Below are 27,437 nucleotides of genomic sequence, written 5' to 3'. Positions count from 1 at the left end.
CTGAAATCACTTCAGAGCCAGAAAGGTGAAACGGTGTCTCGTTATTCATAACAAGCCCCTTTTTCCACCACAACTGGGTTTATGTTAATGGTGTGACTCCTGGAAAGCACATAAGGATGGGGGCTAGTTGTGCAGGGAATCAACCATGAATAGAGGGTTGGAACTTTTAGTCCCACTCCCTGATTTCTGGGAAGGGGAGAGGGGATGGAGGTTGACTCTGTTACCAATGATTTAATCCATCATGCTTGTGTAATGAAGCCTCCACAACAGTCTAAGAGGACGAGATTTGGAGAGCTTCCGTGTTGCTGAGCCAGAACCCATCACTGTGGGTGGTGCACCTCAAACTCCATGGGGACAGATGTTCCTGTGTTCAGGACCCTTTCAGATTTTGTCCTGTGTATCTCTTGATCTGGCTGTTCATTCGTATCCTTTAATATCCTTTGTAATAAACTGGTAATCTACCATGTAAACTAGATTGCTAAGTACTGTGAACTATTCCAGCAAATTAATCAAACCCAAGGAAGGAGTCCTTGGAACCTCCAAATCAACAGCCAGCCAGCAGAAGCACAGGTAACAACCTGGTCTTGTGATTGGCATCTGAATTGGAGGACTGGCTTATGAGACTGAGCCCTTAACTTGTAGAATCTGATACTATCTCCAGGTAGACAGTGTCAGAATTGAGTTGAATTGTAGGTCACCAGCTGGTTTCTGAGGGTTGCGTGGTGATGTGGAAAAATCCTCCACGTTGGAATTGGGTGCAGAACACTTTAGTTGGTCACTCAACATCTATTTCTAATCACTTTATTCCTTGTCTTCCTACACTGTGTCATAGCCACTTTTTTTTTTTTTAAGACACTGCCTTGTGAAAGAGTTATTAATTACCTCAGCAGTTAGACTGGGAACCTTGTGAATCCCTAACGATGCCCACAACATATGGGTACTAAACAACATTTGTTGAATAAATAGTAACGGCCTGGGGTTCTTATTTTCTGAAATTCTACCACTGCAGTCACCTTTACTGAGATACCATTCTATAACCAATAAAACTAAATAAAGCATGGCTGGGGAAAGGGCAAGAAAAATAGAGGCTGTGATATGGATGGAGACTTGAAAGTCAGAGTGGTAGGATAATGAAAATTTCTTCTGACGTAGAGACTTCTGCTGCTGGTAATGCTGGGCTAGATCATTCAGACCAATCCTCCGACTGAACACAATTTTAAAAGCTGGATGAAATATAGAAACATCTTCTTAAAAGCACCAAAGACTCAACAAGGGAGTAAGAAATTACTGGAGTCAAGTTCTGAGAGTGGTTGGGAATCTAGAAACATCAGCCCAGCACTTGGGGTCAGTTTTGCCCTAGAGGCATTTGCTAATCTAGAACAGGTGGCTGAGAGGCTGCTTTTAGTGCTTTGCAGGGTTGGAGCAAAAGTCAGAGTCCAAGGACCGCCAAGACTTGGGACTTGAAAACCCACTCGCTTTGGCTTGGGATCCAAAAGGACTGTTGCATGTGAATAAGAGTGAACCATAAAAAAACCAGCCCTTACACAGATCACAGTCAATGGGCAGCCCACAAATCTCAATCCCTGAAATTGGATTGAGGTAATTCTAGAGTGTTCATTTCCCCTAGACACTTGGTAAATGAAGTAGGAAATTTTCTTTGGAGGAAGATAACATCATCTCAGACCTCAAATTTCCACAAGAACTTTTAAAAACAATGTTTGACATACAATAAAAAATTACTAGACAGATGAGGTGCTAGGACTCCGGAAGCAAGAACCAGCAGAAACAAAGGACAACAGATCAGCCTTAAAGGGACTCCAAATATTGAATGGTCAAATTTCCCTTTGAGATTATCGTATCGTTTTGGTGTTACAAAAATTTATGCAGTATAATTACAACAATTAAAAGAAATAATTGATATCAAGTAAAAAGCAAAAATAGAGCTAGAAAGAAATATACCAACCACTTTTGTGTTAGTGGTGTCTGAGGGTGGTAAATTATAGCGTTTGCTTCATCTTTTCCCATCTCTGTATTTGCAAATTTTCCTTAATGAAACTTTATACTTGGAGACATACTTTGGTGAAAGATAAAGTGGCAACAAATATAACACAGAGCAGGGCTGAAATCACAGGTATGCAACCTCTACAGTTGCGGGGCGTGGGGCAGGGGAAGTCCTGTACTCAGAAGGGCCTCACCCCTGGTTTAAAACTCTGCCGGTTGCTATCTTGAAATTCTTAATATATATATCTCAATACATTTAACAAGAAGCCCCACACTTTCATTTTGCGCTTGGCGGTGCAATGTAGACCTAGAGGCAATTACATGTTGACCCTTATGCAGATAAGGAAACCGAGATTTAAAGAGGTTTAGAAAGTTGCTCTTAGAACGGAGTCTGACTGCAAAAGCACATGCTCTTGACACTTTAGACCAACACCAATACACACAGAGTCACTGCTGCTGCCTTTCCGGCCCACAATAGTCCTCAAAGTCTAGTTTCCTCATTCCCAAGGTCAGACGGCGGGGGAGGGTGGAGGCGGCGAGTGAAAGACGCTCATGCAGAATTTTTCAGGGATGCGCTGCAAACGCAGCCCGGAGTATTAAATCCACAGCTCGGGAAAACCCACCCGAACAACCCTGGGTTCCAAGAGCTTGTCCTGTGTGCCCAACCAACACGCTTCCAACTCCCTCGGCGCCACATTTCCCACTCCCGAGCAAGTGGCGAGATACGGAGCGGCTCCTGCAGCCTTTACGTACGAGGTACACACATACCCTTCCGCAGCTTCCCGCCTCCTCCAGACGCACGTGTTTAAAGAGTCCCTGCTCCTCCCCACCCAGCCCCACCTCGGCGCGGCCGTCCTGCCCCGCCTACGCCGCTGGCTTCAAGTTTCCTCGGAGAGGCTGGCTGGCGCAACCGCAGCGGCGGCGGCGACCGGGATCCTGCCTGCGCTTGGCCGCCCACCTTTCCCCAGCCCCGGCCGCCTCAGTCTCCGCCCGCCGGGGAGGGCGTGCTCGGCGGAGCCGGAGCCGAGAGGGAGGGGATCCCCGGCTGCGCGTCTTCACTTCTCGCAGTGGCACAGGCGGCGGCAGCAGCAGGTGGAGCGAGCTTCCGCGGCGAGCAGCTCTTGGCCTGAGATCCACTCCAGCTGCCCGGGCGGGAGCAGGCCCGCTGGGCTGGAGCCCGTGCCCGGCCCGGTCCAACCCCTCATTTCCGGGGAACTTGTATTACCGAGGCCGGTGGGCCGGGGGCCGCAGCAGGGGCCGGGGCCGGGCGCGCCCAAGAGCGCAGGGCAGCCGTGGAATCCGCGTCCGGGGCGCAGGACCAAGGGGACCTGGCTCTTCCCGGCTACCTGAAGACCTGTTCTCCAGGGACTTGGGAGCAGCTCGGGGTCTGCCCGGGCACCTCGCTGGACGCTCTCGGTTGGCTCCTGGCTGGCGCGGGAGAGTCCCGAGCGGCGCTGTCGGCTCTTCTGTGTGGCTTAGGCGCGGAAGGCAGGGGGCTCTTCCCTGGGATTCCGGGGCCACGGGAGCTGTTCACGCGGTCCTCCGTGGAGTCCTCGCAGCCCTCGCCGTGTTGTCTCGAGAAGCTCGCCGGTTGACGCTAATCTGCAGGACTTCTCTACTGATTTGGTTTCTTCCTCGATTTGGGGACAGTTCCCGACAACGACGCCCGACGCACTTATTTTCGCAAACAAGCAGGAGTCCCGGGTCGCCAGAGCCTGCGGGAATCCTGGCCCCGTTCGCGGACCCTCAAGGCGCTTTCCGCTTGGCGTACCTTTTTTGCCCCCCTTTTGAGGGAGTGCGGTCCTTGAGGGGGACAACGGCTTCCTAGGCGCTGCTTTGTGTGTGGTGGGGTTGCAGTGCGGGCGGCCCCCGGCCGGCCATGGCCTTCACTTTCGCTGCTTTCTGCTACATGCTGTCGCTGGTGCTGTGCGCTGCGCTCATCTTTTTCGCCATCTGGCACGTGAGTAACCGGCAGCGGCTTCTAACTCTTTGCTTTCGCCCCCAAACGCGCCCCTGGCCACCTCCTTCCTCAGGTTCCCGAAGATGCCACCTCACTTTATCCACATTGCGAGTGTGGACGGTTGGGAGGCCGGCTGCGGCGCGCCCGAGGTTAGACTCTCTGCCGCTCCGTTGTCCCAGGGCGGGAGACGGTTCGCGGCAATCCTGAGGCCGGGCGCGCCTTCGGTGCCCTGGCTACTGGCTGTAGGCGGAGGGACCGCCGGTTTCCGGGGCAGAGCACCCTTGCCAGGGCCTGGCCTTGTGTCCCAGACCCCGGGGACTAGCGTCTACAGCCCCATCTACCCCCTTACCTCCCCGGCCTCCTCCTCTGCTGCCCGCGGGAGGCGAAGGAGAAGCGCCACCGTCGGCCCGGCAATTAGTCAAGTAACTATAACAACTAAACATTTAAAATGTCAGCATCTGTGGTGGGTTGCATTTAGACATAATTGGAGACAAAGTGGAAACACGACGGGAGCGCCTTGTAAGAGGAAGTAGGGAGAGGCCGGGCCCGGGGAGCGGAGTGGACGGGAACCAGGTGATGGGGTTCGGCAAGGAAGGCAGCGGGCGGTGAGGACGAGAGAAAAGCGAGGAGAAGGCAAGGGAGACTGGGGAAAGACGGGCGTGAATGAGGCTGTGCAGGTCGGTCACGTAGAGAGAGGTGGAGGAGGGCGAGTTTCCTCCTTTGCCTTCCTGGGGACCGAGACAACCAAGTCCCGAAAGACTTTGCAGGTAGCACATCTCCGCTTGGCCAGGTGCACAGCATCTCCAGCGGGCACAAACTTGTGTGCTGCCCTTCCTGGGGCTACACCAGGTTGAGGGCAGTCGTGGTGAGTCCTGGTTCTGCAGGGGTGGTGTGGGAATAGTGGACAGAGTGCTTCTGAAGAGAGGGAGAGAGGAGTGAGGAATGCTGATTCTCTCATAAAGACAGCACAACATTGGCCAAGTCAGTTGAACTCCCAGAACTTGGTCCTCTGAGGTTGTTTAAGCTCCCTGGCTTCACCCTCAGAAATTTGGTGGGAAGAATGGTTAAGGTCACACGTTTTAGAAGGAGAAGCACCTCAGTGCATCTTCCTGCCCAGCAAGTCAGGCGGCAGGGAAGGAGCCCAAGATGAATTCCTGGACAAGGCTCTCTGGCAGGGAGGAGGGGAACCCCATGAGGAGGAAGACTTCTAATTATGTCACCTTAGGGAAGACGCTTAGGGAAGACATCTCAAAAGTGAGAAAGTTGACCTGGATGATCTCCAAGCCTCCCCTGATGTGTAAGATGGTGTAAGTCTGTGAATCAGTTGCCTTAGGAATCTGGGGGTGAGAGAGAAGGAATTCAGACATGGGAATTTCGGGACTGATCAAAAATGCTGCGAGTGAGAAGTGATGGGATTTTGCACCATCTCTTCCTCTGCACGGGAAGGCTGGGTCTAATCTGCAGTGGAGAACTGAGCCTTGAAGTTGTTGACAGTTGTTAAAGGAAAACAAACCTTTACCTAACTTAGAATGAACAAGGGGTACAGAACAGATCGTGCCCAAACAGTGCAGTGGACCTCTACTAATGTGTTTGAAAGGAGCTTTCTGTGCTACTTTGGATTTGGTGAGGCGTTTGCAATGTAGAAGGCAAACTACCTCTCTTCTTCAGAAATACTTTATTTGCTGTTTCTTTATGTTTTTGCCTTGGCCAGAGAGTGGCAGGTACCAGAGACCTCCATCAAACTGTCAGGCTTGGAGTTCTCTGAATTAGCCCTTGAAGCCAAGCAGGTAACCAGAAAGGATAATTTTCTCTCAGTCAGGAAGATAATAAATAATTCAAGAGCAGGTTAATTAAATGGGTGGTTTGTGCACCTGGTTGACTAACAGACATTTGACTCAAAATCAGGCATTGCTGTGATCCCATTGTTGGCCTCTACTCTTCAGGTTTCCAACACTCACCCCCTTGTCTAGGCGTAGCTGAATGCAGTCAGATTCCAAGTCTGGGTCAGGTCCTGACCTCATCCCTGACCTGGCAAGATTCCAGTTTCTAATGATGAAAAGAATTTGTGCTCTCTGAATTCAAATTGCGGTAACAACTCAAGTCTCAGCCCCTTTACCTTTCCTAGTCTTTTCCTTCTCCCTCTGTCCAAATCAAACATCCCAAAGCCCTACTGCGTTGCTTTCGTTGCTGAACATTGAAAGGGGAAATCTGAGACACATCGACACAATCTGTGTACGCATTGTGTGTGTGGGTGTTGGCTATAGGCGAGTAATTATTTCAACCAAAATTTATGTTGGTCTGTGTTAGACTCTGTGTTTGCTTTCTTTTCAGCTTATACTCCTTGTATATTTCTCGATCTGATGAACCATATTGATTGCTTACTCTGTATTGACATCCCAAATAGTGAATTGGGCACTTAACAGTATATAGCAGTTAAAAGACCCACCCCACTGCCATGTCTGGGTTGTAAGATAAGAGGTTAGCACTTTTTCTTATTTAATGGTACACACCTACTTAGGGATAGTAAGAGTAGTTACTATTTATTGAGTGTCTGTAGTAGGCCAGTCTTAGGCATTTACAGAGGACCCCTCAGATGTACCTCCAACTGTTTACCTGCCTCTTCTTCCCACTGGAGGTCTGGAAACAAGGATGGATGTGGCTGGCTGTAGCACAACATTTCTTTCCAGTCTTGGTTTTTACTTTGAAAATTTATCTGCATTTGTTTTCAAATGAGAAGATTTCAAATTACCAATTTATTTTATATGAGCCACTGTCTTTGAGTACATTTGTCACATTTGGAAGATGCAGAATAAAACCGAGGGTTTTGGTTTTTTGTTGTGTGTGTGTGTGGCTTTTCATACCATCAGGCACATGGCCCCTTACTGCCCAGGCAGCCTTTTCATCCTCACAACTGACATTTTACAGATGAAGAAACTGTATCAGAGAGGTTATGAAACTTGCCCAAGGTTGCACAGCTGGGATGTATTAGATCTGAGATTTTAGCTGAGTCTGAGACTCTTAGGCCCGTGTCCTTTTTTTTAACCGTAGTCACTGCCTTTGGATTGTTTAACTTTGATAATAGTGAATAATGTTTCTATCCAAAGGATTACCTTTCTCTGTATAAATGAAATATTTGGAGTTGGAATTTCTGATTGGCGTTGAAACAAGAAGAAGATGACACCAAACATACTATGTATCCTTTTTAAAAAGAAGAAATTCTATTTCGTTTTTAAAAAAATTATTTTTCTGCTTATAAAATTCTACAGGTTCATTGCCCCAAATTTTGAAAGTACAGGGACATAATAAAGGAACAAAATCACTACTAATCTTATCATCCAGAAGAGATTTGGCTGTCTCTTTTTCCAAATATGGTGTATACGTGTATCTTAAAACATTGCATACTGGATGTTTAGAAGAAAAAAAAAGTGTTCTAAAGGGTCTCAGATGTGAAGTGATGTCTGCTTCCAGCCAATATAAAATGAACAGTGTTTATTAGTAAGAGCCCTCTCAGCTCCAGCTTGGTTGAGCCTGTTTGCAGACTGTCTCTTTTATATAAAGACAGATGAAACCATTCTTTGGAAAGATCAAAGATTCATACCAGTTATTTCAGGTTAAAAAAATTTTTTTTTAATATCTAGAGTCACTTTTTAAAACTCTGAGTTTTGACAACATACAAATAAAATTAATTCCCAATAATATTTCATTGGATTCCCGGCAGCATTTGCTACTGGAGAGTTTTAATGGGCCCCTGACCCATGATAACAAGTAGTACGTACTGAGGGACAGTTTCGCTAGGTGAAATGTCTTTATGGTTGATCCTTTCAGCCAGTTCTAGCCTGTCAGAGATTCAGTCATATGGAACTGAGTAAACCTCTCAGTTTCTCAGATTATCCATCTGGAAACAAAAAATGGGTTTACATAAATGATAGGATGCCTGGGGTTGACGATAGCCTGTCCCTTGAGGACCCTCCTTTGGCCTATTCATATGATGCTGAGCTCTTAGCCATGTCTTCTCTGGTCTCCACTTTGTGTTCTGTCCGAGGCATCCCCATGCCCCCCACCCCCGCCGGTATCTCACTTTGACATGTGATGTTTGCACCTCCTGCCTCCCCGATTCCCCTCCTCTCTGGTGCCTCCACCTGGTTCTCCACTGCCTCATAGCTAGCACAGGAGGATGCGCCATGAGAGCAGGGACCCTTTCTGCTCACCATGGTTTCTCCGGAGGCTGGAACTGTGCCTGCCATGTAGAAGGGGCTCGGTAAATCCTCATACAACTTAATGATGAGGCTGGCGATATTCTTAATTTGGCATAGAAAGAGAGGCAAACAGGAGACATTCTTACATATGCTAAAATACAGCCAAAATATAAAACACTAAAAGAGATAGCTAAACCAAGATTAAGCTTTTAGACTCTCACAGAGCCACCAACATTTCTCTGCGAAGCGTCGGAGGCATTAAACGACTTGGTTGGGACACTCCCTGCTACAGGGCACAGGGACTGCAGACTAAGGGTGGGATCTCAGGATATCTTATGGGACAATGTCCACATCAGTTTGGTGTTGGGGGGGCCTGTCACGGAGCGGTGTCTACCTACCCCTGCCGCCAGTCTCCCACTCTTGCCGTCTCACAGCCCCAACTCCATAGGTAGATTCTATTGCCTCCTGGAAATGTGCATTTTATTCCTCTTTGCAAAAGGAAAGACTTCTACCCTCTTGGATCTAAATTCTGCACAGTTTTTTCACTGTCTCGCTCACATATCACCATCGTCAACTCTGCTCACTCCAGCCTCCCACAGACTCCCGAGACAGCTCACATGGCTCTCTTGCTCTTGTGCACATATGACCTTGCATGAGGACACACTTTCACATGTGTGTGCCTGGGCTGTCGACGTGCAGGAGAAGCAGATGGAGGGCAGGGCCCTTACCTGTCCACGTTATGCATTTGCAGAGCTTAGGAGGACACAGTGACCACGTGGGGAGCGCATGGCTGGTGGTTCTCAGACTGGCCGTGAAAGGAGGAGTGACCATCCCATCTTTGGTAGCCTCGTTTGGCTTGGGAACTCAGAACTCCCCCTTCAAAGAGACGAGGGAGCCTGTGGCTCTGGCTGTGGTGGCTGGCTGTGGGAGCAGTGCCTGGGAACTGGCCCGGCTGGGTGGCTGTCCGGCTGGGTGCTGTGGGTGCTGGGTGCACTGGCAGCTGCTCCTACCATCTGCTCCGAGACTCGACTCGGAAGGGAGACTCAGCGCAGTACAGCCTCCGGGATGCAGCGGCCAGGGTCAGGACCGGGTGCCACTGTCAGAGACAATGGCTTCGCCCGCCGGGGCTGGCCACCACCACAGGCCTCGGCACTCCTGTCTGTGACGGGGTGCTGAGAACAGAACCTTCATCACCACCTGACTCCGAGGCCATTGTCCTAAATGAACAAGTCCATTGCTCTAGCCAAAGGGTTTGTAAGGGCCTCAGTTACATACAGGCCTGGAGAGACAGAGGTTGCGCAGACGCTAATTCAGCGTGTGTTGAATTGGACTGGGTGTTCCTGTCCAGTCTCCGTCAGTTAATTACTCTAGCCCAGGTTGAGACTCAGCCTGCCTGGTCAAGCAGTCTGTTTTCTCTAGTTCTATCCTGTTGCTACCTTTTGCTCAACCTTCTCTGTGTTGCCCTGGTTACCTGAGAGAGAAAGTGATTTCACCTAGCCCCTCAGTTTCTACTTTGGGCTGTCTCTGGCTCCTCTAGTTTTTCAAATTGATTAAAAAAAAATTGTTTTTTTAATTGGGTAAAGTAGACATAACATAAATTTGACCATTTTAACTCAGTTTTAAGCGTACGGGTCGGTGGCATTAAGTAAGTACATTCACATGGTCGTGCAGCCATCGCTACCATCCCTCTCCAGAACTTTCTCATCATCCCAAACTAAAACTCCATATCCATTAAACAATAACTCCTCATTCCCCCTTCCCCTCAGCCCCTGGCAATCACCTTTCTACCTTCCGTCTTTAGGAACTTGACTACTCTATGTACCTTATATAAGTGGATTTATACAGTATTTGTCCTTTATGTCTGGCTTACTTTACTTAGCATAACGTCCTGATTGTTCATCCATGTTGTAGCATGTGACAGCATTTCATATTTTTTAAGGCTGAAAATATTCTGTTGTGTGTATGTACCACATTTTGTTTATCCATTCATCTGTTGGTTCCACCTTTTGGCTGTTTTTGTGAATAGTGCCGCTGTGAACATGGGTGTGCAAATATCTCTGTGATACCCTGTTTTTCATTTTTTTGGTGTATAGACCCACAAGTGGAAATGCAGGATCAAATAGTAATTCTGTGTTTAATTTTTAGTGGCTCCTCTGATTTTACAAGCAGGAACTCTCTTGGTCCCTGGTCTTTGCTGCACCAGCTCTGCCCTTTGTTGACCCTCTGGCCCCTGTGCGTTGCTTCTCTCTGTGTTCCTCTAGGATGGACCAACAGTAGGGTCCCAAACATCCCATGTTTATTTGCTTGCTTAAATATCTGGTCTGTTTGGCTATATCACTCTGGAATCCTCAGGTCTTTTAGGTGAATAAAATAGTTACGGAATCTTTCTTCAAGTCTTAGCATTGGGTCCTAGCTGTCAGAAGTTATAAATGCTCCTTAAACAGATTTTACCGGAGACAAATCTTGCGGTTTGCCGTCATCCCTTGACCACAGTCATTTCTTCCAAGGGATTTCATCAGAAAGAGCTAGCAGTGTTTTCCAAGATTTTAGGCCTGAGAATGTTTTGGGTATGTGAGAACTGCGAAATGCACCTGACATTGAGAACGAAGGGATCTTGTGCAAAAATTCGTTGTTGTTGTTCATTTAAACCATTGCATTTCAGCTCTTGAATCAATGGGAGGCCCAAAGGCCTAGCACTTCATTTGGTGGCTGCCAGGGAGGCGGACCAGGCAACCTTACCTGGGCCGCAGAGGAGTCAAAGACTCAAGTTCGGGCTTCCCTGGTGGCGCAGTGGTTGAGAGTCCGCCTGCCGATGCAGGGGACACGGGTTCGTGCCCCGGTCCGGGAAGATCCCACATGCCGCGGAGCGGCTGGGCCCGTGAGCCATGGCCACTGGGCCTGCGCATCCGGAGCCTGTGCTCCCCAACGGGAGAGGCCACAACAGTAAGAGGCCTGCGTACTGAAAAAAAAAAAAAAAAAAAGACTCAAGTTCATTTCTGCTCCTAATAAGCTGGGGACTGCTGGGGCTTGGAAGTGAAGCAGGTTTCAGCTCACAGGGAGACAGTTTGGAGGATGGCTTCATTTCCTAGTCTCTTTAATCTGCCTTGGGTCACAAAAGTGGTTTTAAAAGACAAACCAGATTTGTAGAAATGTCACTCACACACACGTGCACACAATTAACACCACAACGAAAAATACTCCCCAGCAATGCAAATCCCACACTTTCCTCGCCATAAATTTGGGGAGGATGGAATTAGCTTTTCTCTGTCTCTCTGGGGTCAGGGTGGGTGTAGGAGGTGGGGCATCCCTGTGTGTCCATTTGCAGTCCACACGGTTGGGGTTGAATGGCTTAGTGGGAGCAATTAACTATGCACTCGTACCCAACCCAGTGTCTGCTTCTCACCACCCAGAGGCTCGGGGCCAAGGGCCCCCACCTGTGTCTGCATAGTCTGCCCTTGGGTACAACCAACACCTGGGACTACTGGTGAGCTGAGGTCGTATTTCTGTGATGCCGTCTGGCCAGATGGAGCCATGGCCCCTTGTCCTCTGCAGTGTCTGTAAAAGCTGTAGGTCTGTACTCAGGACATGTTTCCAGCTGAATGACACACTGATTACTTTTCTCTGGATGCCTTTCCTTTCTAGCGAGGAAGAAACTACAGGCCAGGCCACTGTGAATCCAAGGTTCATCCCCCTCTCTCCGTTCCTTAGCTTTCCCATTCGCGTTCTCTTCCGGTTTTGGCTTCTCATTTGTATTGTTTCCTTCCCTGGCCAGCGGCCTGCACCCAGAGCTCCGCTCCCGGGCTGCCCGGCAGGTGCTCCGGGCTGGCTGGCATCTGTGGTTGTTGGTGAGTCCCTGGCATTAGGGATCCCAGGCCTTGACGGCTCTCTTTCCTTCCTTCCTTTTCCCCCTTTTCTACTGCTTCCTTTTCTTCCTTTTCCTCTGGATATATCTTAGCTCTGCCGGAGGCCACATAATATTACTTAGCCCAGCTGGAGGGCCTGAGCGCTGGGAAGTTAGCTGACACCACCTCCCTCCCCCAAGGCATCTAGAACTGTGGGCTGATATTCCCAGAACATTAGTTTTAGGTATCTTTTCTGTTTTTGTGTTCACATGGTCCATTTTGATGATGGCATAAAGCTCGCCTGCTGAGGAAAAGTGCAGGGGAGGAGAGCAGAGTCTTGGAGCTGACTTTTTTTTTTTTTCCTTATTGGCAACTGATTCATGAACCCTAAAAAAAGAGTTGATAGCAACATAGCCAGCTAGCGATAGCAGCCCAGATGGTCCCCTATATAATAGAGACATTTGTATCTTGGATAAAAAAATATTTAAATGTGTTCTGTGAACCTTATTGAGAAAGGAATTAGCAACAACTGCATTCAAGGGCTGTGGGTATGGAAATAGCCAAAAGATTCTAGTCCCCCTGAATGCAAAAATGAAGAAATGGAAATTGGGAGGTGTCAGGCTGAGATATGGGGGACTCCAGTGCGGGGAAGATGGGTTTGGACCACATGGCACTGCTCTTGTCTGTCGGCCTGAGGTAACCCACCCTCAGGTGTGTCAGGGGAGAGGGGTCCAGTCTGGTCGTGTGTGTGTGGAGGTGGAGCTACGTGTCCGGTCTGTGTCCACCCAGGCATACTGCCAGCTGTGGAGGCTTCACAGCAGCTGTAGGCAGACCAGGGCCAAAGAGAACAAATTTGCGCCAACGGTCTCTAAATTTTACGTTGAACAGATATACAGATGCTGCTTCCCATCTTCCTTTCTCCGTTCACTGGGAGATGGTACAGGCCCAGTGAATCCATGGGCCTGCCTGAAATCTTCATAGAACGTTTATTCTCATTGTCCTGTATCCTAAGCGGGCCGTCGCGGGGGGCTTGGAGATTCTCGAGAGGCGTTCTGAATTGCGGTGGCATCAAGCTTACGTTGGCCACTTTGGAGGATGGAGGGGGAGGTGATTACTAACAGTCACTGAACTGGAGTGTGTGAGGGGCCGTGCGTGGGGAAAGCCGGCCTCTTAGAGCGCGTGGAGTCACTGTCTGGAGTTAGGGGCAGGGACCAGATGCTGAGAGCGTAAAGCCACTTCGTCATTACCGGACTGTGACTTATCCCGCGATGATTCTGCTTGGAGGTTCTGGAGAGTGATGAGGAAATTGAGCTGAGACCAACCAAGCATATGTGCTGACTGGAGAAAAATGACTGGAGAAAAATGTGTTTGGGCTTGACATCCTTTTCTCTCATTGGTTGGCAGTTTTAGAACCAAAAGGCCTGCCCTAGAAAGGGGCTGACAGCTAATGAGGCCGATGAGCTGCTGCTGCAGCAGCTCTCAGCAAGCTGCCCTGGGCTTTAGACAAGTCCCTGCGTCTCCCCGGGCCTTTTGTTTTCGTGTGTGTAAAATGAAGATGCTGAGCCAAGTGCTCCCTAAGCTCCTGTCCAGCTCCAGAATTCTGTGGTCCTTGCATTGCCTGCTATATGCATCTCATCCAGTGCTTGCTACGTGCATCTTGTATTTCTCTTCCTTTTCCCTTGTCATAGCTTTTCTTTTCCAATGGCCTCCCTGGCCATTCGGTGTCAGATTTCTGTGTAGGCAATGTACTGATTAAGGTTCTTAGAAATCAGTGCAGGCCACCTTAATCAAAGAAGGAATTATGGAAATAGAATTGGAGTGCTCCTAGAAGGATGGAAAGCCTGGGAAACAAGACTTGCAGCAACAAGATAACCTTGATTTTGATTGCTGCCCGCTCTGTCTTCTGTCCCTGATTCTCCTTCTAAGGATGGAGAGTCTTACGGGCTGAGCCTGGGTCAGTGCCCCCTGTGGGTTGTACCGAGTGGTGGGTAGAAGTAAGACAGGGATCTCCAGGCCTCCCCGGTGGAAAGACAGGCCCCGGGGTTTACCCTCCCACCAGGACTGTGCTCAAAGGAAGAGAGGTAATTCTCCGGAGGAAATCAGACCGGTGTAGGAAGGGGGCATGGGTGTTGACTGACCAAAAAAATGACAGATGTTCACTGCTTGAGCCCTTCAGTTTAACTGTCACCTCCCCTGTAATCGGAGAAAGCAAAATTTTCTCTAAAGCGAAGGTTAACTTGTTACCACAGGCCCTGTGATGTGTTTTCCCAAGGGAGTTGCCGGAAACGATCTTATTTATCTTCATTCTCAGCTTGATGAGGAATAGCTGTGCTCTGGCCAGGAGGATGGACTTACTGGACTTCCGGTCCTGAGTGTGCCTTCCCCACTTGAGTGATGACTGCCCACTGCCCTTTGTAAAGTCTCCGTCTTCTCATCCTTAAAACATTCCACGGAGGCGAGGTGAGGGAGCCTGCAGCTTTCACAGAGGCCACTGGATGACAGCTTTGCAGGAATTTAGCAAAGTGCATGCTAGCCTAGAAGGTGGAACAGCAGTTGTGTGAATCAAGAATAAGAAAAAATGGTGTCTTGCCAGTTTGGTGTCCTCCAGGCTATTTACCCCCAAATTCTAGAGCGCACGTGGTAAAGTGAAACCCAACTCTTCCTTTTCCTCTTGGAAAAGCAAACCTGTACCCTCAAATTCCCTCCTCTTTCTGAGAAAGTCCCCCACTGCCCCTCATCTAGACTGTGCTGAGCAGATCTGCTCAATTTCCATTCTCTGCTTCATACAGAGCCCGGGGCAGGGGACTCCCTCCCAAGCCCTGTCTGAACCACTTAATATGACCCCTCTGCATTCCTACCAGGAGTCACTCTCTTATAATTAGCAAAGTTGGCAACTTCCACCACTGTACAGAGTAAGTTATTTTGCTTACTTTGACAACTGAGGCAGCATCAGTTGTCTCCCGAGGGGAGAGGTGATGTTATGGCTCAGAGCTATGCCGTGTGCCGGCACCTCTGTTAAAATTAGCTCCTCCGTCATTCCAGGGTTGTCATGAAGGAACCAAAATGAAGTTTGGTGTGGCAGGATTATTAAAGCTAAGGGAGAAATGACTCTAGGACCAGCATGGTGTTTTCAAGAGGTCAGTCCCACTGAGCCACAGGGAGGCAATCGAAGTGCTGGGCCTGAGACATTGACCTTGGAGAGAGAACGCCGGCAGCACCACACCGAGAATTGGTTGCTGGAGCTGCTTCTTAGTCCATGTAGTCCCTCAGTTTTTCAGTTTTTACTTTCTTATATCAAAACACCAAGTGGAGGGCTTCCCTGGTGGCGCAGTGGTTGAGAGTCCGCCTGCCGACGCAGGGGACGCAGGTTCGTGCCCCGGTCTGGGAAGATCCCACATGCCGTGGAGCGGCTGGGCCCGTGAGCCATGGCCGCTGAACCTGCGCGTCCGGAGCCTGTGCTCCGCAACGGGAGAGGCCACAACAGTGAGAGGCCCGCATACCGCAAAAAAAAAAAAAAACCACCAAGCGGAATATCTTTTTCAAGAAAAAAAATCGATAAAACAAATGAAAGCCCAAGCTAGTAAAGCGTCTGGGGTCCAGGCTCAGTCAGCTGTTAGGGAGCGTGGGTGGCTGTGCATTGGCCCACGGCACCCTGCACTCTACTTCTTCTGGAAATGAGGCCGAGTTGGATGGGCTAGCTTTACGGTTTGCTGATTTGTTTTCTTTTTATTGACTTACATTGCTGACAGAGGACAGAGTCATATAATCGTATAGTCCTGGAATCCCGACACGTAAGGCGACCTAAGATCGTCTGGTCTGTCTTCACGTCTGGAATGAGGTACTTGAACCCAGAGAGGCGAGGTCATGGCCGAGCCCAGTGCAAACCTCTAGGTTTCCAAATTCCCCTGCCAGTTGCTTCCTCCAGTCCAGAGGGGTTTCATCAGGCAACTTGTCGTGTTTTACAGCTACTGAAATAAAGAATAAAAATGTATCTCCTTGACCGTCACAGCTGTGCAGACTAAATCTTCATACTTCCCCGACAACTCACTATCGGATTTTGTGACATTTGGTTGTTTTCTAGATGGAGCTAAAGAGAACAATGTTGGTTGAATTAAGAAAAGAGGGACGTGTAATATTTCGGCAGTCCCCATATTTAACTTATTGCATAGCTCTGAGGAAGATGTGCGTTGAGGGTTGTTTCAAATTTTCGTTTATTTACAGTGCTTTATCTTTGAGAGGTGCCTTCTCCCCTCGTGGACAGAGGTTTCCATTTGCGAGGCCCGGACACGTGGGTAGTCCAGATTCAGGGTCCTGATTCAGGACGTGTGCAGCACCCGGTGCCCGTCCCCAAACCACGTGACATGTCAGTTCACCTCTCTTTGGGTTGCAGTGTCTTTAATCCTCAAACAAGTGGGTCTTTTGTTCTTCCTGGTGTCCTGACTTGGGGATCACCTTCTTTCCTGCAGCTTTTGTGCAAGATGTTTTGGTCACACATCTTCAGGGTCAGGTTTCGCACTGGTCCCCTGCCCCAGCCCCTTGCCTTGAGAAGGTCTTTGTAAACGGTCAGTGGAGTCACACCGTTCCTCCCTTTTGTCATGGCGTCTGTCCTCTGACTCAGCCTTAAAGGACACAAGGTCATAAGCTAGGCGACGGCTGGCTTGTTGCTCACACTGTGGCTGTGTAACCACTGCCCTCTCAGGTGGGTGTGGACAGCGCTATGGTGATGTGTCCTCCACCACTAGATTTTCAGTTGATCCCTTTGGCCAGTGAACACCTGCCCTCTGCACCCCGACTCCCAATCCCTCCCAGGTGCTCTCCTCCCTGCCAGCAGCACGTGCGACCCTTGCCTTGCAGAGGACAGTCAGATGCGCTTGTGATTTCAATGCTTTGCCAATGGATGAATAAGAAAGACATACAAAGCAAGTGGCATTTCCGGTTTAGTATAGTGACTCCAAGATAGAAACCCCACTTTGGAGTGAGATGGGAAGAATGCTTCGCAGCCATGTCTGGGGAGAAGGTGCCAACCTGCTGGTGGACGAGGCAGGGCTAACCTGCGCCTTGGACCCGGGACCCGCGAGCGTCGGCCCCACTCCATGAGCTTTACGGTCACTCTGGGTGATGCTGAACCGCCTGGGAGACGGCGGGTGGTGTCTGCAGAGGATGCAGGCGAAGAGTTGAAAGCCACAGGGAGATGCTGGAGGGACACAGGATGGTGATGGGGCTTCAGCCCAGCCCCTGCCTCCAGACTGGACAGGGTCCGCCTTTTGTGGAACCTCTGCGAGGCTCCACGGCCCGCCTCTGCACTCTGCCCACCAGGCTGCTCGTCCCAACGGTCAGGTGGATTCTCTTCGCCTGTTGTGGACCCTTCTTCCCTGTGTCACGTCAGGCCTGACGTTCTGAATCTGGGCTCTAGAACTCTCCTCCCGTTTGCCTTTCCTGACTTCACCAGCCACATTCCACTGCTCTGGGCCTCACCCTCCTGCTCTGTGAAAGGAGGTGGCCGGGCTAGTGTCACCCCGAGATGTTATTTCTCAGAAGGGTAGGGGCCGGGACTCTGTATTTTTAGAAAGCTCCCAGGTGATTGGGACATGCAGGCAGCGTTAGGAAGCGGGGGGGGGGGGCACTGGACCGGGGATCTCCCCGACGGTCCATGGCTCTTTTGAATCTTATTTGCGAACGATTCCTTTCCAGGACAACACGTTAAATAAAGTGAATCACCTTGTCATTCCTTTACTCTCAGTTTGGTTCCACATGTGTCCCTCTAGCGTGTGATCCTTTTATTTGCAGTTCTATTTTCTATTTATCTGTACAGTATTTCCATTTTTTCCTTCTCCAGGAAGTTTCCTATGATTTGCTCCCTACTCCCTGGTTTCTCTTTTGATTCAGGGCTCCCGTACGCCCTCAAGGAGGTGTATCTATCTCACAACAGAGAGCAGTCCTTGCTGTTTTGATGAGGAAGTGTGTTCTCTTGGTTGTTTGGTCTGTGAATTTTCATTCCCCCCTAACTAGGTGGACTCCTGACTGTTCTCCCCTCCCAGCAAGGAGCCTGGTTGTCAGTAATCAGAGGCCCAGTAAACACGATTGATCTTTGACCTCTGTCTTCTACGGCAGTGGTCCCTAACCATTTTGGCACCAGGGACCGATTTCGTGGAAGACAGTTTTTCCGTGCACGGGAGGGGGGCGGGTGGGAGAAGGGGATGGTTCAGGCAGTAATGCGAGCGCTGGGGAGCAGTGGGGAGCGGCAGATGAAGCTTCCCTCACCTGCCCACCGCTCCCCTCCTGCTGTGCGGCCCGGTTCCTAACAGGCCGCAGAATGGTACCACTCCGTGGCCCGGGGCTTGGGGACCCCTGTTCTATGGGACATTGACGGCGCTGTTCACTCCCTCCTTGAAGTGGACTTTCAAATACAAGAAGCCCCTTTATCTGATGCTTCTGTGCTTCAGACCTCAGTCGGGTCCACTTGTCCCCTCCTCCCCCAACACCGCCCCAGCTTCAGGCCCAGCTGGCTCGAGTAGGAGGGGGACAGGGCGGAAGAGGAGTGACATCGGCTGCCCACCTTGTGGCCTGCAGTTTCCTTTGGCTCTCCGTCGTGTGGGAGTGCAGGCCGGATCACCTCTGCTTGGTGACAACGGTCTTCCTACATCACGGCCTCAGCCCACCTCTCTGGGCCGTGGTTTTCCCATCTGCAAAGTGAGGGCGTGGGCATGGTGACAGCTGAAGCCCCTTTCTGTTCTTAGGAGAGGCTCCACTCACGGCCCGGTGCCCTTAACAACAGGTACCTGCAGAAGCGGTTGATGAGAGCTGCTCAGAAAAGTCCTTTCTTTGCAAAGGATGTTGGTGTCAAGTCTGTCTGGGGAAGCCACGTGTGCGCTCTGGTGGTTCAGACTCTCGGGGCCCTTTGTGTCTTTTGGTTCCTGTGATGATCTGAATAAATTATTTCCCCTCAGCATCCCCACTGCCTTTTCCACCTCTTCTCTGCTCGTTAGCGTCTGTGCCCTGAGTGGGCAAGGCCCAGAGGGGCAAGGGAAGTGAGGATGAATTGGTGGAGCGGGTGCGGCACTGGGCCCAGGGACAAGAGGTTTGGGTGATGAGGGAGGACCTCTGCCACCATCTGCTGAGATGCCCTGTATGCCATCACTCGAGGGATGGTGAGTGGTCGTTTAGGGGCAGGGCTGTTAGGGGTGGGCCGAAGACCACTGCTTGTCGCTTCCTAAGCGGTGGGTCCAAAGGTGAAGGAAGAAGGAACACTCGATTGTGAAGAGGAGTTGGAGGTGACACGTTTCCCTTGAAATAGTTGACGTTCCACCACGATGACACTGAATTATTGTACTTTGCATTTGCTATATTTGCTTCCTTGAGCAGGCAAGTGCAATCCCCCAGGGCCTCCGAGGCTTATCTTCAGTGCAATTGGGATACGAAGATGCTGCAATTAGAGTCTTCGGGGCGCGGTGTGGTGGTGACAGAGCTGCTGAGGGGAGCGGCCCGGGCTCAGCCTCCCCTGCAGACCCAGGCATCACCCCGGGCTGACTTGAAGGGCGGCACCTGCTGCGTGGAAGGCGGTTTAGCCCCACCTGCAGGGCAGGCCTGCAGTGCCTTCGGGAGGAAAACAGAAGGTTCCCTTGCCAGGGAATGCGCCTCCCTGCTCACCAGTCATTTCCCGGGGATGTGCCCAACATGACCATGTATGACCCAGCTGGGAATCCCCCCTCCATCCATCCCGAGCTGGCCTCTCTGAAGTCCTGCTTTTATTCAGCGATGTTGTCCTTTCCCAGGCACGCTGGAGACCCTGAGAGAGCTCTTCCTTGCCTCTCCATCCCCCAGCTCCGTGTGCGGAGAAGCAGGGCCTTGTGGTACCTTCCAGTCTTTGCTTCCCCTTGCAGCCACCAGCCCAGCCCAGGACCCCAATTTCTCAGGCCCTGAAGGAAGCCAGGAACCACCAGCTCTGTGACTAATCAACGTCATGACGTCCGAGTGGAACATTGCCGAGAGCACGGTTTCCACAGGCGTGACCTCTGCTCCTGCAGATTGAACTGGATTCCAGGGTCTATCTCAGCAGTGGTGCGTTTCTCAAACGAAGGACAGCCAGCTCTCAGAGGCTGTGGGCCTCTCGCCACAAACACACTTCCTTTTTCCTCTGTCACGTTCTCTTTGTCGTGTTCTAGCATCTCTCTCATAGGATAGGGATATTGGCCTCTCCCCACCTCCAACAATTCCTGAAGCTGCCAGGCCCCCACTTTCCTTCCGCATTAATTGTTAATGGAAACTAAATGGGCTGTCATTTGTGAGACTCCTGGGGCAGTGGTTTTTGATTTGTCAAGAAAGTTGAAGGAGCGGTCCCATCTAAATCACTCGCACGTCACCTGAGATTAGGACCGTGAACCGTCCCGTCTTGTGTGCTCTCTTCCCCCTGTTCTGTCTCCTCCTCTGATGATGGTTAATTGATGAGAATGGAACACTGAATTGTCTTTGTAAAACCGGTGAAAGCTATAGGTTCTGTGCTTCCTGCATCTTGCTGTAGTTTCATTTAGGGTATCCCCTACAGGTATGCTCAAACTTGCGTATGCATGTGAATCACCGGGAAACTTGCACGAAGTTCAGATTAATTCCTGCCCTTGGGGATTCTGGCTTGGGTGGGTGGGCTGGTCATACTCAGTTTGGGCATAGAGATTGGTTAGAGAACTGTCTTTTACATGGATTGCTATTCTGTGCACGGATGGGGAGGCTATTCGCTACGATGATAGCTAATATTGATTGAATACTTAGTCCACCAGGCACTGGCCTAACTGTAGTGACTCATTTAATCCTTACAGTGTCCTCTTATGCAGATCCTGTTGTTAGCTCTAGTTTGCAGAGGAGTAGACGGAAGCACAGAAAAAGTGCCCGTGGTCACACAGGTAGTACATGGCCAAGCCAGGAGTGATTCCAGGCGGTCCGATCCCAGAGTGTGGCTCCTTTCCATGTGTTACCCCACCTCTCTGCTCTGCCGTAGCTTTTGAGTAACAGTTTCAAGCTCTCTGTGCTCTGTAGGTAGAGATTTTTGGGTTTTTTTTTTTTAAGAGAATGATTGGTATTTCTGATTTCTCATAGTCCTAGAACTGCACGTACATGTGAGTAGCTCTGATGAAAGAAAACCCAAAGATGGTTGGGTCCTCCATCTCGAAATAGAAAGCCTGACCCCTACTCGATACTCTGTAATGACCTATACGGGAAAAGAAAAAAGAGTAGATTTATGTATATGTATAACAGAGTCACTTTGCTGTACACCTGAAACTAACACAACATTGTAAATCAACTGTACTCCAATAAAAGCTAAAATAAAAAGAAGGGAACCTGACCCTATGAGGTTGAAGATAGCGGGTGAGGTGGAAGAAGAAGTTGGGACATTGTTGACCGATGCTGCTGTGAGTCATAAACTCTCCTAAGAGAGTTCTTGGCGATGCATCTGGACGTAAAAGTCAAGATGCAGCCCTTCTCCAAGACCCCCAAAGGGTCCCTATTTCTGCCTGTGTCAGCCAGCTACGACCTGGCAGCTTGGATACATCTGCAGGCCTTCTGTGGTCCTGGTGGCTCTAGGCAGGCGTTCGGAGAGTGTGCGTTTTGGTTTTAGCTCTTATATTCCTGTCCTCAAATGCATATAGTCATTCCACAATTATCAAATACCTACCGAGGATCCTGGGCCTCAGGAAGAAGGGAGGAACAAAATATGGCCGGCCCTGAAGGAGATAGCAGTCTACAGGAGAAAATGCACACGGTATGAGCAATTGCACTCTGGTGTGCTGGTTGCTGTCTCCACAGAGCATCTTATTTGCAGTACCTTTTGGATATTGGTTCCAGCCGCATCTACGTGGAGGCTCATTCACACTTAAGGAAACTGGAGAAGATGTAATAGATGTTAAATAGAACCACACTGGTCCTGCTTTGACCCCTGCAGGCCCGTCACCTTGATGGGAGTGACTGAGGCGGGACAGTGGGGCCAGGAGGCAGGACCAGGCGAGGCAGGAGGCCAGGCAGCCTCCTTGCTGCGGCCCCGATGTTCGGGGCACCTGGGGTGAGAATCCAGCCCAGGCGAGGCAGCTCCAGTGTCTCCAAAGCTGGGAGGTGGCTACAGGTGCAACCCTGCTGAATCTGGTGGGGCGTTTGAACTGGGGTAGAGGCTGAGTGACCCTGGGGGCCTCTTAGACTGGACATTCTCCATGAAGGCGGTGCTGGGTCTGCCCTGCTTTAACCATCACCCCAGCGCCTGCATGTACCAGGCATTCAACATGTGCTTGGTGACTGAATGTGTAGAAGAGACTGTAAGGTATCTCTACTGGATAATTTCACACCCAAGGTGGTCGGTAGCTAGGGAGCTAGATTACGGCATATCGGAGAGAGTGGGTTTGGACTAGTTGGTGTCTGAGGGACCTTTCAGCTCTAACATGCTGCCCGGCATACAGCAGCATGCATTTGTTGAAACAAATTCTACAGTTCTCTGGAGGAAAAAAGCATCCACATAACCCTTCCCCGTTTATCTTTGTTCTCATCGGTCCTTCGTTAAGTTTCTCCTGGCTGCTGCAACGGGACGACTGTCCTTCATCCCGCAGACACCTGACCGTTCCAAACAGCCCGGTCTTCAATTTGAGACCCAGTTTTTTCTCTAATTCGCTGTAATGCTCATCCCCTGCCACTAGGGGGCTGAGGTCTTCCGGATCAGCCTCCAGTTCAAAGGTCTGGGAAATTGGACAGTAGGCAAAGGCCAGTCCTGAAGACTCAGCAATAGATGCGTAAGCGGCCAGGCGCCTGCACATCTGAGCTGGGGGCGCAGGGGGATGGCGATGGCTTCTGTGCCAGCAGCCCCTGTGCAGTGGTGGCCGAGGTCTCTGTGTGGCTAAGGGAGGTGGGACTGTATTAGACCCTGTGTGGGCTGTGCCCACGGGGGTGACAGCGGCTGCCTCGCCACTTTGAGCCTTGAGCAGTATGAAACTGCTCTCTTTCTCTGGGAGGGCGGGGCTTCTTTTATTTTAAAGGGGCAGAAATACTCAGAAGGAATATTTCTTTTCTTTACGGAGGAAAATGGTATGCTTGTTCTCTGTGCCTCCCTACTGTGTTTGAAGCTTCTTGCCGTCTCGTCTCTCCCCCCTCCCCCCTGCCCCGCCTCTCCTTTGCTGCCTTGGCTCACCCCTCTCCTCCTCTCTCCTGCATTACTCTCTTGGGTTTTACCTTCTTTGGTGTCTGGCCATTGCTGGGTGCTGCTCTGGGTACTCAAGCCCAGCTGTAGAAGGGAAATCCAAAAAGGAGTGACCAAGAGACTGGGCGTGGCCTCCCATCCCTGGTTCCCTGCCTGTTGCGGAACTTGCCACGGGAGGATGCAAAGCCAGCAGTGCCGAGCGTTTTCAACCTGCTCTGCAGTCAGGGCTGCGCAGCTCACCCAGGAACATGTGTGTGACACGGCCTCCGTGCCCCTGATGTGTCCGTTTCCAGAGCACGGAGGGTAGTGAGGTTTAGGCCCTGGTCCAGTTTGGGACGTTGACCCATGGAAGTGGTCCTAGTCTGGAAGCCTCTGCTATGGCAGCTCGTACAGCAACCATTATGGCCACCGAATGTTTACATCTATCGTAGCTTGAAAATCTAAGAAAAAGCAGGTCCAAAAGCCAATCGTTTCCACCACACCACCCCCCCACGCCCACCCCCAAATGGAGGAGTTTATGTTGTAGCGTATATATTCTCTTTCCCCAGCCATCCCTTCCCTGAAAGAGTTAATAAGGGCTGAAATGACCAACCCGCAGGAAGCAGCGGGGGAGATGCGAGGAAAGGATGGACCATGTTTAATTCATGGATCAGATAATCTCTTGCCCTTGGCAATGTGCAGGATATTTTCAGCCCTGAGCTGGGCAGCCCTTTAGGGAAACGAGTTGTATTTAATTCTATTCATATTTATTAAGCACTCGGTTGTCAGTCACTTGTGTTTGGACTTACAAGAGACATAAAGTGTAAGATAAAGGCCCAGTCCTCAGAGATCTTGGAGTCTAAGATAATAAGTATAAGATAGGGCTGCTGAGGTCTATGATGGAGGTTCAAAGTGAGGTCACCTCTGATTGGGGGCATCACGGAGAGGTGACATTTATATGGGCCTGAGCACTTTGGCAGATGGAGAGGAGGAGAAAGATGGAGGGATTAGTCCAAATGGTTGGGACACATTTGGGGAGCTCTTATGTAGTCTGGCCTGGCGTGTCCATGGAGTATGAACTTCAAGGAGGGAATGTTGAGGTGAAACAGGAGTGCCTGGGCCCGGGCACCAGGAGTGGGCAGAAGCTGGCTAAGCATTTGCTGGCAGAGACTTGGTTCTGTGTGGCCAAGGCTGTGACAGGAAGTTCTCACCCAAGACTGAGGTGATGACAAGAACCAAAGCAGTGAGCTGGGTCAGAAACCCTAGGAGAAACTGAAGCTCAAACACTTGGGAGACCCTAAAAGAAATGCACCGTCAAGCCATGAAAAGGCTTGAAGGAAACCTGACTGCATATTACTGTGTGGAAGAAGCTAATCTGAAAAGGCCATGTACTGTGTGATTCCGACTCTATGACATTCTGGAAAAAGCAAAACTGTGGAGACATAAAAACATCAGTGATTGCTAGGGGTTGAGGGAGGGATGAATAGGCAGAGCACAGAGGATTTTTAGGCCAGAGAAACTCTCTGTGTGATACCGTAATGTGGATATACGCCATTGTACATTTGTCCAGACCCGTAGAATGTACAACACCAAGCGTGACCCTTAATGTAACTGTGGGCTTTGGGTGATGATGATGTGTCGGTGTAGGTTATCAACTGCGGCAAATGTACCACTTTGGTGGAGGATGTTGTTAATGGGGGAAGCTGTGCGTATGTAGGGGTAGGGGGTAGAGGGGGAAACCTCTGCGTCTTCCACTTAGTTTTGCCGTGAACCTAGAGCTGCTCTAACAGATCAAGTCTTAAACGACTTGGGAGAATATGTGTTAACCTCAATTCTGGAGAGGACAAAGGCTGGCATGGGGCTGAGACTCCGTGAGCCAAGAGGTTGTGGCTTGGTGGCAGAGTGGTCAACAAGAAAGCAGGTTGGATGCAAGTAGGGTGGTGGAGAGAAGAGGAGACATCCTAGGAGATGGTCAGCTCATCAGCCGGTGAACCCAGATCAGGGTAATGAGCAGGTAGAGGGTCTGGGAGGGTTAGGCTGGCTTAAGTGACCAGTGGCAGGTGGATGAGAAAAGAGTTAAAAATAGATGGAGTCTCTGAGCCCCTCTTAGGGGTGCCGCTTACAGAAATGGGAGGAACTTTTGGAGAGGTGTGTTGAGTTCTTTTCTGGGCACGTTGTGTTTGAGGTTTTGGAGGACGCTGGTGAGGAAACTTCAGGTCTGGAGCTGGAGAGAGAGTGAAGCTGTCCAGCTAGGAGTTATCAGTCTAGCCATGGTAGTGGAACTTGTGGGAAGGGATGAGTTCACCAAAGGAAAGAGCATGGAGAGAGAATGTTTTCCATTCTTTTCCTCATTCATCTAACGTTTGTGTAGCACCAGGAACTGTAATAGGCAATCGTCATTATTCAGAGTCATCTAGGAGCCGAGAGCACTGTTTGGGCTTGGGGAGAAGTTTGCTTATTAAGGTGATGTTGGAGCTAGTGACGCAGGAATATCTGAATTTTTTGTCACTTCTACCCTGGGATGTTTCTGAATGAGATGTGGATATAAGGAACGATAAAGCACTCTGGGAAACGAGGATTCACTTCATCACGGCCCAGGCCAGTGCTCAGGACTCTCCCCAGTGCAGAGAGCTCTAGCAAAGCTGCACGGGGCTCACGGCTCGTATTTAATGCCGAACTGGGAACCTCTACCTCCTCTTAGCTCAAATCCAAATTTGATCACCAGCTAGCGTCCACACCCACAGGGCGCGATGGAGAGCTAAGACGGCAGGGCGTTTGGCTCAGGAGAGAGGAACGTCTTGTGAGGGCTCAGTGAGCTTTTCGTGCACGGGGACCTTGCCCACCAGTGAGCAGGGCACTCAGGTTCTGCAGTCAGGCTGGTAATTGTTCCTTCCTCGGTGGGAGGAGCAAGGAGGTTCTCAGCCCTTCTACACGCATGGGCTCCAACCACCACTACAAAATGCTCTACAGAACATTAGAGCAGGAAGTAGCAGGCCCAGAACTGCGATTTGTCCTGAGTTGTGAATAACCCACTGTCCCTTGTTCCTTGAGTTTCTTCCTTTGGGAATCCCTGCCCTCCGCAGCCAGCCCGTAAGTGGTGGGGCTTCCCTTAATTATTGTGCGCACAGATTGTGGTAGAAAGATGCCCCAAAGATGTCCACGCCCCATCCTTGGAAACTGTGACTGTGTTACCTCGTGTAGCAAGAGGGACTTTGCAGATGTGATTAATTAAGTTAAGGACGCCGAGGTGGGGGAATATCTGGGTGGGCCCAGTGTAATCACAAAGGTCCTTTTAAGAGGGAGACGGGAGGGTCAGAGTCAGAGAAGGAGATGTGATGATAGAAGCAGAGGTCAGAGGGTTGCCGTCGCTGGCTGAGGCCCACAGCCAGGGAATGCGGGTGGCTCTAGAAGCTGGGAGAGAGAAGGAAACAGATCTTCCCCTAGAGCCTGCAGGACTGTTGATGCTTGATTTTAGCCCCTTGTGACCCATTTTAGAATTCTGACCTGCAGGACTGTAAAATAATAAATATTTGTTGTTTTAAACCACTATGCTTCTGGTAATTTGATACAGCAGCTATAGGAAACCAATACACCAGTATACCTGATTTCCAATATGTACCTACATATAGGTGCTCAATTAAATTTATTGGATGAATAATTTAACTCTAAAGCCCAAGGTAGTGCCCTTGACAGTATTTTCCCGAATCTACTTGGCTTCATTTGGGTAGGTAGAAACTTGGGGGAAACTGCCCAAGCCAGGAAATCCCCAGGGGCTGCTCCTTTGTTAATTGCAAAATGATCAGTTCTCTAGTCCAGGCTGCCCAACGGAGCGGAGCGTGTGCTGGGTGGCCCTGTGAGGGCTGACTTGATCGCCTCTGCTCTGTCTCACGCTTCACCGCTTCCACACTGTCTCCATCGCAAATCCAAATCCAGGAGATTCCCAGTGAGTTCAGAGAGCCAGGTGGAGTGATAGCTGCACGTGGCCGTTGTCCTTGACGAAATCTTAGAGGTCTTGGAATTGGCAGGAATTTAGAGTGAGCAAGGTGTGACAGAGAGTGGAGTCAGATGGGCGTTTGTCTCAGGAGAGAGGAACAGTGTGTAAGGGCTTGTTGAACGCGTGTGCTTCCTACTCTCAAGGTGCTCATACAGGCCAGTGGCTGTTGTCTGTAATGATCTACGGAAGAGCTCTTGTGTCGGGGCGACAGCTGAACCTCTGCTTTGCACACAACCTAAGTATCCTGAAAGAGGTGAATTCCCCAACGCTGGGCCTGGGGCCCTGCTGGCCACACCCT

At 50.3% G+C, this 27,437-nt stretch overlaps 1 protein-coding gene across 1 annotated transcript in view; it reads left to right on the top strand.

Annotated features, from left to right (window-relative positions):
• The window catches only part of CNIH3 (cornichon family AMPA receptor auxiliary protein 3), a 282,314-nt gene that overhangs the window by 156,608 nt on the left and 98,269 nt on the right, over window positions 1-27,437 (top strand). The window contains exon 1 of the mRNA XM_059997753.1: window positions 3,588-3,961. Within this exon, the coding sequence (XP_059853736.1) occupies window positions 3,881-3,961 (81 nt within the window). The 5' untranslated portion in view covers window positions 3,588-3,880. Of the gene's footprint in view, window positions 3,962-27,437 lie in introns of the transcript that reaches the window.

Source organism: Delphinus delphis, chromosome 1, assembly GCF_949987515.2.
Source record: "Delphinus delphis chromosome 1, mDelDel1.2, whole genome shotgun sequence".
In the NCBI taxonomy this organism is placed as follows: Eukaryota; Metazoa; Chordata; class Mammalia; order Artiodactyla; family Delphinidae; genus Delphinus; species Delphinus delphis.
This window is presented reverse-complemented; position numbering and strand designations above follow the sequence as displayed.